At 41.3% G+C, this 17,348-nt stretch overlaps 2 protein-coding genes across 7 annotated transcripts in view; both read right to left on the bottom strand.

Annotated features, from left to right (window-relative positions):
- The window catches only part of LOC118404161 (sodium/potassium-transporting ATPase subunit beta-1-interacting protein 2-like), a 45,526-nt gene that overhangs the window by 27,052 nt on the left and 1,126 nt on the right, over positions 1 to 17,348 (bottom strand). The window lies entirely within an intron of this gene.
- Positions 5,107 to 9,732, bottom strand: LOC118404150 (eukaryotic translation initiation factor 4 gamma-like). Of its 5 annotated transcripts, none has more exons than XM_035803173.1 (6): positions 9,503 to 9,732; positions 9,155 to 9,327; positions 8,085 to 8,156; positions 7,707 to 7,760; positions 7,055 to 7,361; positions 5,107 to 6,976 (listed from the first exon to the last, which is right to left on the bottom strand). In XM_035803173.1, exons 1-6 carry the CDS (start codon positions 9,693 to 9,695, stop codon positions 5,592 to 5,594), a joined length of 2,184 nt encoding a protein of 727 aa, XP_035659066.1. In that variant the 5' UTR covers positions 9,696 to 9,732; the 3' UTR covers positions 5,107 to 5,591. The 5 variants fall into 5 exon arrangements, with proteins under 5 accessions (XP_035659066.1, XP_035659064.1, XP_035659062.1 ...); XM_035803171.1 differs by having other exon boundaries at positions 5,107 to 7,225; positions 7,265 to 7,361; XM_035803169.1 differs by having other exon boundaries at positions 5,107 to 7,361.

The following is a 17,348-nucleotide window of genomic DNA, read 5'->3' as shown; positions in this document are numbered from 1 at the left end:
TGCTATTTTCTGCATTTTGATGTGCAAATTTTGCTTGTAGACTCTGCTTGGGTCAATGACATCTGTTTTAAATAATATCTTTAAATAATATGTCGATTTGTGTCCATCATAGAAGACGGGATGGGCAAAATTTTTACCCATCCCCAGCAGCCAAAAATTCTGTCAAAAGACAGAAGGGTGTAGACACTGGCTAGAACCCTGGACACAGGTTTCACTTCTCCAGACTTGCTTGCTACATCAGAAACAATTCCGAACAGCACAACAACATCTGAGTCTAATTCAGCTTGGATTCGAACCAGGCACCGCCAGTGCAAGGGTCAGCTTATCTATGGACAAGAACTGGAACACATCAATAAGGAAAACACATCCACAAATTTGCAGCAAGATGCCAAGAACTGCAAGGCCTAAGAAAAATGTTTCGTGTTTTCAGTAACCTGGTGGCCGTCCCAAGCAAAAACCTGCCAACCTAGCCTTATTTTTTGGTTGGACGCTGGCAAGGAACACAAAATTTTTATCTCACATCTGATATTTTATCTGAGTGATTATAGCATTGTTGAATCATTTGCCAACATTTTCTAAATGTCTGCTCTGATAGAAACAATACTAACAGACCCACCAAACCTTGGTCCCTTTAACGTTCACCCCTATTATGTTGACAGCCGCATTTTAAGAAAGGCAATCCAACCAACCCTAACTTTTTCAGGACCTACAGTACCAGCATGGTAAAAATTACCGTAATTACGTAATTTCGAAAACGTAAACACGGCGTAATTACGATCGTGTACACGTTTACGGTGAACACCAGATTACGGTGCCGCTAGCTCATTAACGCTAATGAGGTCGATAATGAGCAGCGTGTCCTCGCCGTAAGAACTGATTAGCGCCTGGATTTTACGACAGTATGAATGCCAGGCATCCTTCCTGTGACCGTCGTAAAGTCAACGTACCGGCGGGTACTATTAAACCGCAGACCCGCGGTAGTGCGTCTTTAGGTTGCTATCGGATTGCGTTCTCATTGGCATAAGTCTTTTTTTGAGTATACGAAATTGTAATCTACAATGCTATTTTTATACTTTCATTACTTATATACTCTGGAATAAAAAAAATGTGGTCGGATTGTGTAATCCTTCGGAAGTTTTCTGCATTCGAAGCGGCGCAAATTTTATAGGTCATTGACCTCCGAAATACGCAGCGTGCGTGGATGTGCGTGCGGACTTGATCTAGGAGGGCACAATACTCATAGTAAACATAATACATAGCAACTTTTGATCACAGTTTAACATGTTTACAAATAAAGAATGTCTTATAATCTTTATTATGCTGAATATTAGATAATTATATGGAATAACTGGTGTCAAAATATTATAAGTTAAATCAAGGAGGTTAAAAATCAAACCTCCTTGGTTTATAAATCTACCGAGCGACGCTGGCTCTGCTGATCGGTGGGGTACTGGACTCGGCCGGTGGTCTACGACCCATGCAGCTTCTACCCGGCCCAAATAACCCGATGATTGGTTTATCCAGGAGAATCTTCCATACCGATTACAAATGTAATACCATGTGCAACACTATGAAGTTTATTCTACGTCCTTGTTCCTCTGTATAAGTTTTTTGGGGGGCGCTGTAGGTTTGATATTGAGTTAACGTTAATATTTCCATGGCCGTATATTTGTCATTCCCAGCCAGCGGCAGGCAACGCTAAATTCTCCCATGGCACCACAAATTCTATATGAGTGCATGCTTTCTTTAAAGATTTTCATAATTGTGCATTTCTTTACGAGAACATTGCAATGTAATCGTGGAATATAGCGTTTTTTGCGCTTCGAAATGTAACATTTGCGTGCGGGCGCAAGGCATCACGGTTCAGCAAAGAAAGAATTCTGTAGCTTGACCAATCAGACCGCATATATCGGGGAACCCCCTACTGCTGTAGGATCAACCAATCAGAGATGTGTATTGCGATCACGTTCCCGTCTTGCAAGCTTGCATAGTCGCTGTACGTCATGGCGGGCCTGTTGGTGGGTCGGAGTTGATTTAGCGCTATACATGTATTTGACGGGGAAAACGCCCGGACACGCTGTTTTATCATGTTTTAAAATTTGTTTTGTAGGTTAATCTTTGAATAGCCCAGTAAAATCAAACGCTTTGATGTCTGGTCCCTCAATACAAAAAGAAGAAAAGCGGCCTAAAATGGAATCAACCGTTTCCTACCTGGCCGAAGAAAACTCTACTCTACTATACTCTACTCTAAAAGGGGTTTAGCGCCCTTTCCTATACAAGTCCTGTCATGACGTTCTCGAATTCAGAATAAAACATTAATTAGCCGGGTCATTAATTACGTGAACCGGGATTGCGGCATGGAATCAAACTATGGTTCCGACCCTGAAATTGTATTATTTTAAATGTCAATATGTGACTGCAAGATAACGAAGGTTTGATCCCAAATTGTGCTAACTTTTTCCCAAAAAAATTCAGTGGATATAATAAGATACTCAGGATTTTAACCTCCATGGTATTTATCTTATATTGTGGCAAGTCTCATTATTATTACAACTTACTAGTCATTCTCTCAAGTTTTCGCCAGATTTTAGATTGGAAAGAAAGATGCCGATGCCATAGAAAATATTCTCTGTAGCTATGGGCCATACAAACCTTTTCCCCGGCGCTGTGTAGTCGATCACAGCACTTTACTGCCATAACCTACCTTTCGATGCTATTCTGCCTGGCGACACGCTTCCCGTAAGTGAATTCGAAGTTCCGGCGAATCTTGGCAAACCGCCGCGTTCATGGTTCATTCCGGACCATGAAGAAAACATTCAGGCCTCAAAATTAACTTTTTTCCTTACTGTCCCAGCATTGTCCCAAAAATAAATTTCAACTGTCCCGAAGTGAGGATGGACTGTCCCAACCCTATTTTCAGAAATTATGTATTACAACAACTGTAAGTCAGAGTACGCACGCCTGACAACCGCGGGGCAGGCTTTTAGGTAGGCCGAAGGCGCGGGCATTGTAGGGGGGTCCGGGGTATCCTCCCCCGGAAAATTTTGAAATTTAAAGCCTCTGAAATGCTATTTCCTGCGTTTTGAAGTAGAATATAGCCAAATTTTTGTCTTTGCTGCAACACTACTTTTGTCCTGAGAATGGGAGGTATGTGTTCTTGATTTGAGGTGGGTATGGCTTAAAGAATACATGAGGTAATTTTCAAGTAATATAACACTGATTCCTTACAATATAATGTTTCATGAGTTAATACATACAATCAGGGAGAGTAAATTAACCTTACTGCTAAAGGTGAAACTTGACTGTTACATATATAACAACAGCAAGCTAAAGAAGTCTACAAGAAAATCTGCAAACCAACAGAGGAGAAAATGTAGCCAGGACTGCCAGGTACATCTTATATTTCTTTTGTGTATCTACTCTGTTAAGAACATAGCTGAAAATAAATGCACTGAAAAGTTACTTGTAGCCTGTAACATCAGCGTTTTAACTTTACACAGTACAGAAAAATGTGTACAAACATTTAATTCATTGAAAATATATAGCAGAAAAGATGTGTTCCAAGGGCAAATTAAGCGAAATTTTCTCAACAAACAACACCCATTTATCAATATTTTAAAAATAAAGACTGCAACAAAAGTAATATCTCAAGTTACCGTGAAAAAATCGCGACCTCCGTTCAACATTTTCTACGAATTCAGTGCCGACACCGCCCCCCTCCCCAGTATGTCATCGTCACATTAGCTGTTGTTTTTCCCACATTCCACCGACAAACAAGCAAAAAAAACCTCCAAAACAATCCTATACATGTACTTATCACCAATGACTTCAGGCATTCGACGAGTTTTCGTAAACAAATCAAGGTTTTTACGCTTTCCTGCGCGCTGCGTGATTTTTCCCGCGAAAACAGCGGGGATATCAGATATTCCACCAATAATGGTGCCTGGGCGCGCTACGTCACGCCGAAATGGCCAATGGGGTGCGACTCTCGCGATCCGCGAGATGTGAGTGAGTGCGAGATTGCGCGAGACTTGAGGTAGAATCACCCAAAATGGCGGCTCGGTGCGCCGAATTTTGAACTTTGAGCGAAGTTTCCGGGGGAAAATAAGGGCGTACCAAAGGCTTATATCCAAAAAACAGGGCGTACATTTTGCGATTTTTTTAGCGAAGACCGTACATTGTACGGCTGTACGCAATGCTAGCTAAAAGCCTGCCGCGGGGAGATCGGACATTCTGATGTTGATTCGTTGATTCTTTTCCTATTGTCCCAAAAGTGTCCCAAAAAGATTTTTCAGTTGTCCCGGCCTAAATTTTAGTGGTCTCGGGACATCGGGACATCGGGACATAGTTAACTTCGAGCCCTGACATTGGATCCATCGTTTGGGATCCATCGAAGTGCTGGAAAGTAGGTGCGTTCGCAAATGTTTTTTTTTTCTGTGAATCTTTCAGCTCTCTTGGGTAAAGTTGGGACAGCCTCCAAATCGGGGGTGCGTACGCTAATACTTAGTAATAGACATTTATTTATGTATTCGGAAATGTGTCAGGAGTAAAATGAAAGCGTGCCGAAACAACGTTTTCGTCTACCGTTGTTTTCGTTCGTCAAAGCAAGGAGGTCTTTCAACCTCCTTGGTCAAAGAGGTCGTTTGCCGTTGGTAACAAAAGGGGGAGGGTTACTTGATTTGTGCCCTTCCCGCTTTTGTTTTTGATTGAATTGACGATTGTTCAGACAATCTCCACAATCAATTTCGATCACATGTGAAAACTCGTCTGTCTGCAATGAACGCGCCCCTTGTCGAGAGCAGACTGAACTTTGAGGGAAGATCTCTGCGAGATTCTATTTACCTTTCCCAATTTTTCGACCTAATATTCGATACTAAGATTATCACGTATTGTGTAATTTACACCTACATATTATCATGAATCTTTTTGAAATCGTATGCATTTGTGAAATACACGCATAATCAGCTATGCTAACAGAAGGCAGATGCTTTTTGTGTAAACTGGCCAACCCTGCTGCGTTGAGAGAAGGTATGTATGTTTCTTACATTATCTTGCATGGTCTACCGTGATTACAACTTGTATTACAAACTCAGCCATAGACATGTCTGCCAAATAAGCATGCTTTATTTGTAGCATCAAAAAAAATCCTCCATGTATCACAAAATATATGCGTATCACACAGTATCTTAAACTTAAAAGTATCGACAAAACACATTCACAGTTGCCGTTAAAGCTTTTACATAAGATGTAGCACATTGTAAATAATTACGAGAATATGGCAAGTTAACAAAAAATACCGTAAAATGAAATCTTCAAAATTTGATACCCCATACAATGCATATAGTAAAAAAAGACAGGTCCGCCAAATAAGTACGCTTTCTTTGTAACATCAAAAAAATCCTCCATGTATCACAAAATATATGCGTATCACACAGTATCTTAAACTTAAAAGTATCGACAAACAGCAATCTACGGCATGTATTTGATCATTTTACAGCTGCTTTGTAGGATTTACAGTATGGTCGAAACTTTTTACTTTATTTTTGGAAAAAGCCAAAAATATAATACGTGTGCGGATGTCACTTATATAATCAAACCAACCTGCGGCGGCGTTCTTGCCGCAGGTTTCTCCCCCACATATTAATCTTCTCTGCGCATTTTCTCCAAGCTTCTAACAACTTCCTTGATGTGTTAAGGTTATGGTACCGCTCTGTGTACCGCTTGATTGTTTGCATTCGCTGCGGATCAAGCTTCAGTAACCCATTCGTCCCATTCATATTACATGCTAAAAATTCATCTTCCGTGTACATCATCCTAGCGCAGTTCAATGCAAAGGGAGCTTCTCTGGTCTGCCCACCGTCCTTGTGTGCCCTCTCCAGCTCTTCTTCTGTTAGGTGGTACTTGGGTTCTTTGGTAGTGTGCACTCTTCGCTTTGGTGTTGATGTTTGTGGTCGAGGCCGGTGATGCGGTGGGTTGTTGTTGGCTTGCTGCTGTGGGTTGTTGTTGGCTTGCTGCTGTGGGTTGTTGTTGGCTTGCTGCGGTGGGTTGTTGTTGCCTTGCTGCGGTGGGTTATTGTTGGCTTGCTGCGGTGGGTTGTTGTTGGCTTGCTGCTGTGGGTTGTTGTTGGCTTGCTGCGGTGGGTTGTTGTTGGCTTGCTGCGGTGGGTTGTTGTTGGCTTGCTGCGGTGGGTTATTGTTGGCTTGCTGCGGTGGGTTGTTGTTGCCTTGCTGCGGTGGGTTGTTGTTGCCTTGCTGCGGATTGCTAGATGGTGACCGATGTACTACCATTTCCTGTAGGAGTCCCTTGATGTCTCGGATATCCCTTCTCATGTCTCTAATCTCCATCCGCATGTTCCGCACGTGTTGTTCGCAGTTGCTCAGCCTGGTGGAATGACTTGGTTCCAGTGTGATCTCATCAGCAGTATCCGACATGATGTCAGATAAAACTGATGTATTCATTGAACCGGATGTCACTCTCTCTATAGCGCTGGCGCTGGTGTCGACATTTTCCAAAACAGGCAAAAATCCATCCAGAAATCTCTGTAGTGCTTCGTGTGTCATGTCTGACAGTCCAATCTGGCTCTGAACTTCAGGTGTCACATCTAGCTGTCCAAACTGGCTCTGAACTTCTGATGTCACATCTAGCTGTCCAAACTGGCTCTGAACTTCTGGTGTCGCGAATGGCAGTCGAATCAGGCCATGAACTTCGGGTGTTATGTCTAGCTGTGCAGTCTGATCGTCAACTTCGGGTGTCACGTTTGGCTGTGCAGTCGGGCCGTCAACTTCGGGTGTCACGCCTTGCTGTGTAGTCTGATCGTCAACTTCGGGTGTCACGTTTGGCTGTGCAGTCGGGCCATGAACTTCGGGTGTCACGCCTTGCTGTGTAGTCTGATCGTCAACTTCGGGTGTCACGTTTGGCTGTGCAGTCGGGCCGTCAACTTCGGGTGTCACGCCTTGCTGTGTAGTCTGATCGTCAACTTCGGGCGTCACGTTTGGCTGTGCAGTCGGGCCATGAACTTCGGGTGTCGCGCCTGGCTGTGCAGTCGAGCCGTCAACTTCGGGTGTCACGTTTGGCTGTGCAGTCGGGCCGTCAACTTCGGGTGTCACGCCTTGCTGTGTAGTCTGATCGTCAACTTCGGGTGTCACGTTTGGCTGTGCAGTCGGGCCGTCAACTTCGGGTGTCGCGCCTGGCTGTGCAGTCGAGCCGTCAACTTCGGGTGTCGCGCCTGGCTGTGCAGTCGAGCCGTCAACTTCGGGTGTCGCGCCTGGCTGTCGTTTGTTCTGAGTGTCCCTAGTTCCGGCGACTGTCATCTCGTCCGGCACGTAGGGTGCTCCCTTGCCGATTGCCACCACTACAGGTTCCTAACACAAAACACAGTCACAGTGGCCGTTAAAGATTTTACATAAGATGTAGCACATTGTAAATAATTCAGAATATGGTAAGTTAATAAAAAAATACTTCTGCCCATACATGGCCTATGACATCAAAATGAAATCTTCAAATTTGATACCCCATACAATAGTGGGCTATTCCTAAAAACAACCTCCAAGACATTGTACAGGAACTGCATATACATTGTAGTAAAAAAAATCCCACCAAGAATCATTCTGAAGCAAACGCCAAAAATGTGAGATACAAATATTCACGATATTCAATATTTAAAAAGTATGCTCTTTACTGACGCAAGAATATAGAAATTAACATACATTGCGATTTTTCTTCTTCTTGTTTTCCTTCCCTTTGTTGGTGTCATTTCCCGCCTGTAATAAAGGAGACAGAGATCGGTTTTTGCACAAAATACGATGTTACTTCAGAATCTATGTTTCGATGAGGTGTTAAACTATCCATGATATGAAAATTTCAAAAGTGTTTCTCTTGTGAAAAAAAGTTTTGCCACATGATTCTGGGTATGTAAATGTCGTATGACTTTCACAAGTGACGTTTCACCTTCGATATGTATATCTTGTCAAACCGGTTTTGTCGGAGAAACGTGTGTATAGACATTCTTTATTTACAAAGCAATGTGATCTTCAACCAACTTCAACAAACAGTATTGGTTATATAAAAGCGTAGAAAATACTAACCTTTTTCTTCCCTTTCTGTGTTCCGCTCTTTGTCTTCTTATTTGCACTGTTGTTTGCGCTATTTTCCTTGTCCTAATGGTAAGAAGAAATTAATAAAGTTTACTAAGAATTTTAGGCTAATTGCAATCAATAACAATTACAGATGACGTACCACTAAATACAGTGAGTGAATATACATGTAATACAATGAAGATTAAATGAAGTTGGTAGTGCAATTTTGCAATGACAATCCATGCCGCCACCCATACAGCAAGAATGATGAAATAAAATTAGCCAAAGCAATCAAAACATAACATTCAAAACTTGTTCTTTGCGAGCAGCGGAAGATAAAATAACAAACCATTCTGTCTAAAGCATTCTGCGAAAACCATCAGACTGTAAACATTTAGGCACAGACATATAGCCGAACGAATTTAACCAAGAAATATCCCAATTAAAGCGTTTGAAGAGAAGGCCTCCGCTATAAACAGCTTTTAATACTACAGGGATAAATTGTTGCCAATGTGTTTCGGCGCCTTTTCGCATAAGATAATGTCATTTAAACCCGTTTTTCAAGGTCTCAGTTCAGTCCTTCTAACTTCTGGAATAGTGCGTTCTACGAACTTTGATTAAAATTTTGACAACGTCAAAACCTAACTCGTAGTAAATACAGTAATTAGTACTTTTCCTTACGATCTAGCTAGGAATGATTTCTCTACCGCCAAGTTCAAGTCCGATTTAAACAGTTAATTTCCGCCATATTTCGAGTGTTGTTTACCTTCTGAATTTGTGTCGTTTGGGAGATTTTGTAGTCTGAAAACTCATATCACAAGGAAAGCAAAAAACTGAAGTGTTGGTGGTGGTCTGGTTTAAAAATGTCATTGTTTTACGTTTTTATTCTTCTAATGGATAAGACAGATCAATAACATAATATGTTATGTCCTTGGTCGAATGCAGAGAACCAGTTTTTCTTCGTGTTTGTCATGCAAATTTTATTTTGCTTCGTACAACGAAACGTTGTAAAAGTTACACTGAGTTGTACTAATTCCCTCATAAAAACCAAGTTGTGTTGAACGGAAACAAAGACTTACTTGAAGTACCATTTTTCTTTTCTTTGCTTTTGCTGTTGGCTGATTCGATGGCGACTGATTGTTTACGGTGGTGAGCGGAAGGCGAGCGTGGCGGGTTGGAGGAATCCACACCTCTCCGTCCTGAAGTTCTTCCTCATTCGCATTAAAAATGCGCTCAATTTCGTGGTCGTCATCTGTTCAACAAGATACGAAATTTTCAGTGTTTATGAACATACTTTGGTTACTTACAAGTTAAAACGGTTCATAAATAAAATACATCAATTAACAATTTTTTTCCAAATTCCAAGCGTGAATAAACAAAGGTTCAAACAAGCAAAGTCGATATTACGACTACGATGAAGTACCCACCATGTGAGAACACAATGTTCGCTTCCAGTTGTTTGCCCTTCCATTTTATCAGAACCTTGGAGCCCTTTTCTGCAGCGAGATGGTGAAAGCGCGGAAGTAGCAGGGTCTTGGTAGGACCTGCCGTATAGTCGTCTGTGGCTGCACACCAAACAATTACCTTCCGTGGAACCTTCGTCGACATGTTGGAATGCATGTCTAACGTCAAGGTCCAACGAATTTATGGACCCACAAACAAAAAAGCGACTGTCATTGGCTAATTGAAAAGGCTGCCAATACCAGGTGGTGTGAATAATTTCCATGTAAAAAGTTTTTTTGTCTATTCCTGGTCAAATGTGAGAAAAGCACACGAAGATTTTCAAAATTGGTGTCAAGAGCGTGAATCATTTTGATATAGAAAGTGTTGACACCTGTCGGCGCAACTGTTGCCATTGTTTATATTGTCGCTTGGCTTTCCCACCATTTTTGTCTATTCCTGGTCAAATGTAAGAAAAACACACGAAGATTTTCAAAATTGGTGTCAAGAGTGTGAATCATTTTGATATAGAAAGTGTTGACACCTGTCGGCGCAACTGTTGCCATTGTTTATATTGTCGCTTGGCTTTCCCACCATTTTTGTCTATTCCTGGTCAAATGTAAGAAAAACACACGAAGATTTTCAAAATTGGTGTCAAGAGCGTGAATCGTTTTGATATAGAAAGTGTTGACACCTGTCGGCGCAACTGTTGCCATTGTTTATATTGTCGCTTGGCTTTCCCACCATTTTTGTCTATTCCTGGTCAAATGTAAGAAAAACACACGAAGATTTTCAAAATTGGTGTCAAGAGTGTGAATCATTTTGATATAGAAAGTGTTGACACCTGTCGGCGCCCGCTTGGTTTTTTTTTTCATTGATTAAGTTGTGTACTATCTTTCAACACAATGAAGCAAAATTGCACACCTCATTTCTTTTCGTCATTTTCATTATGTATCATAAAGGAGTTGGAAATTTACATGGTGGGGAATAACAATTCAAGGAAAAATAATTGACATACCAGTATCTGAAGGCATGGCGCAGAAAGCAGTATTGTGCGTTTGTATTGTGATTGACATGTTACTCATTAAAATTCATGACGTGTCGGTGGGTCAGACAAACAGGTGCCCTCGCCTCGCGCATTCATTTAGTTCGTCCAGTTGAGGACGACGTACTCATGTCTTGTAAAAGCCTGCATCATGACCAAGTGCCAAGTAGTGATAAATCGAGTCATCACCTTGCACAAGCAAGGCTTTGGGCCTACCAAAATCGAACGCATACTTGCAGAGGAGGGAACACCCTGCACAAGGCACACTGCCAAGAAGCTGATAACAAAGTATCAAAGAGATGGTGTTGTAACTTACAAGCCTCTGGGTAACGGCGGTCTCTGGAAAGTAACAGAAGAGATGAAAGACATCATTGATGAAGAAATGTACCGGAATGATGAACTCACCGCAGCGGAACTGGTCATTATTTTGGAGAGAAGGTAGGATTTTAATTCAACAGTTCACAGGTTTCACGTCGAGACTTCCGGCTGGGAGCTTCCCTGGCCCCGTAAAAAGCCTGCACTTACTACGGTAGGCCGAGCCAGTAGGATGTAACATGACATTTATCATGCTAAGCAGCTTATAGGACTATATTTGACGTTGTGTAGGAACTCTTATCAACTTTTACACCCGAATTTTATTTTGTTGATTCAACTTTTTAAGAATGATGTCGTTGTATTACATTTTCTATCTTTCGATTGATAAACCACATGGGGTGTTTTTTCACGGTAGTTTTTTTGGAAAGTACGTACTTAGTAGTTTGCTCAGATTATGCCTAGTCGTGGCACAGTTTTTTCTTGTCCGTGCTTTTCATGCAAATTTTTACTTTGATTTGTACAACGACGTTTAACAGATTTTATTGGCTTCTTCTAGATTTCACTATAAGTCTAGAATCCTACAGAACTATCGAGTGCTTGTGCTATCATTCTTTCCACAACAGTTTCATGATGTCACATTAATAGAGTGACGTTAAATTTTATCTTCTAGAACTGGCGTCACATTGGCTGAAAGCACAGTGAGAAAGACCAGATCCGACCTTGGCTGGGTTCTAACAGGGAACAAGTATTGCCAGGCCGTTAAAGTAGCCAACCGAGCGAAACGCTTTGAATGGTGCCACGAAAGACTAGCGACCGACGATGACTTCAGCAACGTTATCTTCACGGATGAGTCGTCAATTTGGATTGACAGACACGCACGGGTGAGTGATTTAATTTATGCATAAAATAGTGTCTACTACGGTTGTGAAAACAAGAAATAATATGTAAATACATGTACTGGTCACCATGTGTGTTTTAATTACTGATTATAATGTTTGTTTAGCGGGTCCGTAATAGCGCGTATGTTCAACCCAATCTAGGTACAGTTTGAATTCTTAAAAGCCTTAATATACACATCCTTAATTTCCTGCGAAAGGATACCATACATTTTGCTTTAGGAGAAACCATAAATCAAAGCAAATTGTTCATTGCTTAAGTGTCCCATGCCATAGTATAGAAAATTGACAATTCCACGAGTTTTATGACCACCCACCAGTATGTATCAATTCCCATTGTAACACAGCTTTAAATGATATAGAATGGTAAATATGATTACTTGGAACATGGGCATTTTAGTAACCTTTTTATTTTACCATCAGGTCTGCTTTCGCAAGAAGTGGGATCCCCCTCGACTGAAACCCAAGGTTAAACATCCCTACAAAGTCCATGTTTGGGCTGGGATTTCAACCAAGGGTCCGACTGACATCCTCATATTCACGGGGAATATGAACGCCCAGTTCTACATTGATCACATTCTCAAGGAGACGGCCCTTCCCTTCATCCGTGAGCGCTTCCCGGATTCCCATCGATTTCACCAGGACAATGGTATGTTCATAACTACAAAACAATAAAGAAAATAAATAATTACTTCCTTACTTTTTTTAATGGCTTAAACCATTGAATTATCTTTTTTGCTTCTGTCTTGCCCTATTGACCTTTATGCTAATACCGTCTCTAACCAAAACAAGTCTATGCGTCAGAAAGCTTTGTGAATTCGCATACGTTTGTTTCAAGATGAGAAAAGAGACATGCAAACGAGAGATTTGGTGCAGATTCGTTCTCATTGAAATGTAAACAATTCTGTCGCCTTTCTTATTTGATATGGAGCAAATTACAGGCAATGTCGCTGCTTCCTTCGTTCCCCACAAGTTCTATCATGTTTTTCAAAAGATGCACCACAACATTCGTATTGATTGATGTCTTATTATAGCCATGGGTGACATTCCATCAAGTAAAACGGCGGTCACCTAAAACCGGAGAATTAAAAAAAAGCCAAAATGTAACAATTCAGTTTCCAGCCCCACAACTTTCTCATTGATTGGCAGCTCGGAAGAAATTACTAGTATAGGAACGGGCGGGATTCCACCCCAAATTCAGTACAAACGTTACCACTCCGGGTTCTTGACTATATCTTCTTGGCTGCTTTCTATGACAACAAAACCGCTTGTTAGCCTAAATCGTTACAATAATTCATAATCAATCAACAGTATTTTGTACACTGAAAGGAGAGGGGCGTGTGTCATTTCTAGAGTATATTTTGTGACATAAGCCAATCTCGAAGTTAGTTTAATAGCTGTAAAATTTGTAACGCCGAACGTAGAATTAATCTGATAGACGTACGTTCTCTCCGCATTTCTGAAACCTTTCAACAAGCGGTGGACAGACATATGTCCAAGTAGTTCTTTGTTCGGGAAATAAATTTTTTTTCTTACTGACCTGTACATGTAACGGGCGTCTTGCGTTCAACTTGTAAAGATAACTAAATCAGACTACAGTTCATTTGTTTATTGTGCATGTAATATGTTTCGTACCGCTTGCACTATCTTGTCGTACCCAAGGGCGTAGCGGCTGGTGAACAAAACATATTTAATTTTGTGCCGGTGACAGTCCCTCTTAGATCTTTCTTATATCTTCTCTATGCTAATTCAGTAATTGGCTTCTGGAATGATCGAATTTGCGTCCCGCAAAACTCCCGACTGCTTCGAGTCTCGCGCCTGCTACTTTCGGATATAACCTCCTACTCTGAAAGTTTGTGACAAGGCTTTTACACGTACATTTTGAAGAAACGGAAGTGTCACGGTCACGATAGTTTTGGGAAGGAGTTTGCCAAGATTATGCCTAGTCGCGGCACAGTTTCGAGGGAACCGGTTTTTCTCGTCTCAGTGTTTGTCATGCAAATTTTTACTTTGCTTTGAACAAGGAAGCTTTGCCACTGTTATTCTTAGGACAGCGTAGATGGGGCAATTGGTATTGAAGAAGTTAAAGCATTAACAAATACGCTCCTGTTTCTACAGATCCGAAACACACGGCAGCGCGGACTAAGGAGTTCATGATCGAGAACGACATCCGCTGGGCTCCTAGTCCAGCTGAGAGTCCTGACTTGAACCCCATCGAGATGGTTTGGGCCAATATGAAGCACTACTTAAGAAAGTACGTGAAGCCAAAAAACAAGGAGGAGTTGGCCCAGGGCATTCGTGACTACTGGGCTCGGGTCGACAAAGAGATGTGCCGAAAGTACATCAACCACCTTCAGAAGGTCCTCCCGGTGGTAGTGTCTAGAGACGGGAAAGCTTCAGGACACTAACGTCATGGCGTCTATAATAAACCAGAATGCCTTTTAACTGAGTTTGTGCCCGTTCACGGCACTTCAATTATATATACACATTCTTATTTTCAATTGGTCATTACAATAATACTTGATTAATAGTACATTACGCACAGGGTTTGAAAAAGTTGTAGCACGTTGTGTGTCTCAAGTAGCATAGGGTCGTCCTTGTATCCGGACCACGACAATAATATTGCGTATTCAGCCAATGTGATATGCATGTTTGAAGACACCGAAAAGTACATGTGCAGGTGGTAGATAAATATGAAGTTTATTCCAGTAAGACGTTCACATTTGATAAACATATGTAATAAGTACATGTGTATACAGTTTTAATATTTTTTTTGCATAGCTCATATACAAAACGGTAAAATGTTCCCATCTTGTTTACTATACTCAATCTATTAAGTAGCTACTTACAAGCTAAATTTTACAAGTATCCTATGTAGTATTTTGAAATTGAATTATCTAAGCTTATTCAGTCTAATATCAACAGTTTGTGCTTTACATACTTTTCTCCAGTTTAGATTGGGAGATTAGGTGTCCCAATATATTCGGGCAGTAGGTAATGTAGTATATTTCAAGAGTACACAAGTTTTCCAATCGGAACAATACACAAGTTTAACCAAATCGTATGAAAGTCTCAAATCAACGTCCTTGTTCTTTCCATTCATGTATTTCTTGGGGGTGGGTGTAAGCGATCCTTTCATTAACGGTTAGATGCATGGCAGAATCTCCGGGGCAGCGTTTCGAGTCTTCGGTGCTCTACATGCTGAAAATTCGGTAAGCAACATTTCGTGCCAAGACAAATCATTACACAGAGCGGAGAAGACAATGTTCCGTGCAGACCATTGCAACTGCAAATTCACCACAAAGTTCATGAAAACCTTTCAAGAAGATAGTAGAATTGGCCCATATTAAAATGCACTGGTTTTGTCGACAATATCATATCTGACACGAGGCCAAAGGAGCCACGTCTACCGCGCATCTGTATATCAAGTCAAGGAAAACTCAGCAGCGTGGGATGGTCCGTTCCAGCAAATGCATTGTTTTGCTACAATTCTACCGACATCTAAAAATAGCATAAACATACACAAAATGACCCAAGCAACTATTGATTTCGAATTTGTTTCAACTCTGTATTGTGCTCTGTGCTGTACTGTATTTTCAAAAAAAGATCAAACATTAGATGTACCTTCTACTAGGTAGGTTTTGGTCAAACTTAGGGAACCGAGTACACAATGGTTATAAAATATTTAATTCCTTACATAATATTACGCCATTTCAGATCTCGGTGACTTAACTATTGCACAGAATTTCGCATTCAATGTCGTTAAAAAATCGAATGCAGTTTTCCAAGCTGACGTCCTTGGGCTTTGGGCAGGCTAGAAGTAGAACCAAAAATCTGTACACTCTTTGTGCTGTACGATGTGGGCTCACGATATATGTATCCCTATCAAATAGAATAAACCAAGAAAATATAACCACAAGTCAAACATAACGGAGAAAAAAATCTCCGTGCACATTTTTGTAATATTAAAGTACGTGCGGCCCCTTCTTTGAGTGTGAGAGTGTGCCGACAAGAGCCGCGCATGTGTCAATCAAATTGAGCGGCGCGGCGGGAGGGCCCGGATCAGACCAATTCTTTGCTACAATTCTACCCATATCCAAGGAGCTTGATAAAAGCTCCTTGTGATATCTGAATATCTACCAAACGTTTTCACACGCTCAAAAGGTCTATTGATTTCGACTTAAAAAATAAAAGCGTCATTTTTCCGGTGAAAACCCCAAAGATTTGACATTATGCCCCACTGTCTGAATGCCACAGAAAACGTACATGTATACACGGCCGTGACGTCGTGATTACGGCGTTTTACACGCCGGCTGTGTGTGTCATATCAATGAATATTCAAAATATATATATACATTGGTACTTAATATCGCTATCAAGTAGACTAAACCAAGAAAAACATCAAACACGGTGGAAAAACAAGCTCTGTGCTGATTGTTGTATTAAACAATGACTGAATGAAGACCTTTGTTGCACATTTTCGCCACACCGGGCTGAGTACGCGCGGGCCCATTCTTTGAGAATCGAATATGCCGTCAAACTCAAAGAAGCCGCGCCCTGTCCGTATGTGTCAATCAAATTTAGCGCGGTGGGAGGGCCCGAGTCAGACCGATTCTTGCTACAATTCTGCCGGTATCTTAAACATCTCCTAAACTTTAACATATTCACACGCAAAAAAAGCATCAATTGATTTCGATTTCAACAATGCAGACCTTGTATTTCCACTCTAAACCTCAAAGTTTGACAACATTTCCCACTTTCTAAACACCACAAAAAACTGTATACACGGCCGTGACGTCGTAATTACGGCGTGTATACGCCGGCTGCATGTGTCATACAGTGGAGAAAATTGTCTCACTATAACATCTTTGGTCATATTTAATAGGTAGCGAGGACGTAGTAGCTCTAAAATAGTTGCACCATTCCAGATATGTATTTGTCGAACGTTAATGGTGGAAAGATATTCCTATCAAAATTCGACGATGGTTTTCCTCGAGCGCGCTAGCGGTTGTTCCCGATCGCTGATCACGCCCGGCGGCAATATCAAAGCTTGCCGGCTGGCTTGCCGGTGACTTGTGTAAACCGGTTGCGTTATATTTTCGGCAAACAGGCGTTTTTTAAATTTTTATTTTGACGTTGTATCTGGCTCCGTATTAATTGCATACACGTATGTTTCTCTTTGAGAAATACTTTCCATTCATATAAGAGAGCAATTTTGGTTACGAGGATCGTTCTGCTGTGCAGTCTAGATTTTGTTAGGAAAATCGCCAAAGACCGGCTCGCGATTTACTTGGAAAAAAACTCCAGCCTAGTTACGTTACGCATGCGGCGGTTCCCGCTCTACGGGTCAGGTGCCGCTAAATTTCTGCCGCAAATCATGCTGTTTGATTAATAATTAATGACGTTCTCATGAATATTCCGTGTACACGGTGTTCAAAACATGAATATTCTGAATATTACCGACCGTTTTCCACGTGATAACGCCCCGTAAATACGGTCGTAATTACGATCGTATTTACGGCGTGTTCACGATTACGCACACCGTAATTTACGGTAAAGTTTACCGTGCTGGTACTG

This window comes from Branchiostoma floridae, chromosome 17 (genome assembly GCF_000003815.2).
Source record: "Branchiostoma floridae strain S238N-H82 chromosome 17, Bfl_VNyyK, whole genome shotgun sequence".
NCBI classification, from domain to species: Eukaryota; Metazoa; Chordata; class Leptocardii; order Amphioxiformes; family Branchiostomatidae; genus Branchiostoma; species Branchiostoma floridae.
Note: the sequence above shows the minus strand (reverse complement) of the source record. Positions and strands in the feature narration are given on the sequence as shown.

Bases quoted from the DNA above. Each gene is read 5' to 3' on its own strand.
- LOC118404150 (XM_035803169.1), bottom strand. From the start codon at position 9,695: ATGCATTCCAACATGTCGACGAAGGTTCCACGGAAGGTAATTGTTTGG. The intron at 9,328-9,502 runs GTGGGTACTTCA...CTTGTTGAACAG, and splicing joins GAACATTGTGTTCTCACATG to ATGACGACCACGAAATTGAG. The intron at 7,362-7,706 runs GTATGTTAATTT...GTTTTGTGTTAG, and splicing joins AGAAGAAGAAAAATCGCAAT to GAACCTGTAGTGGTGGCAAT.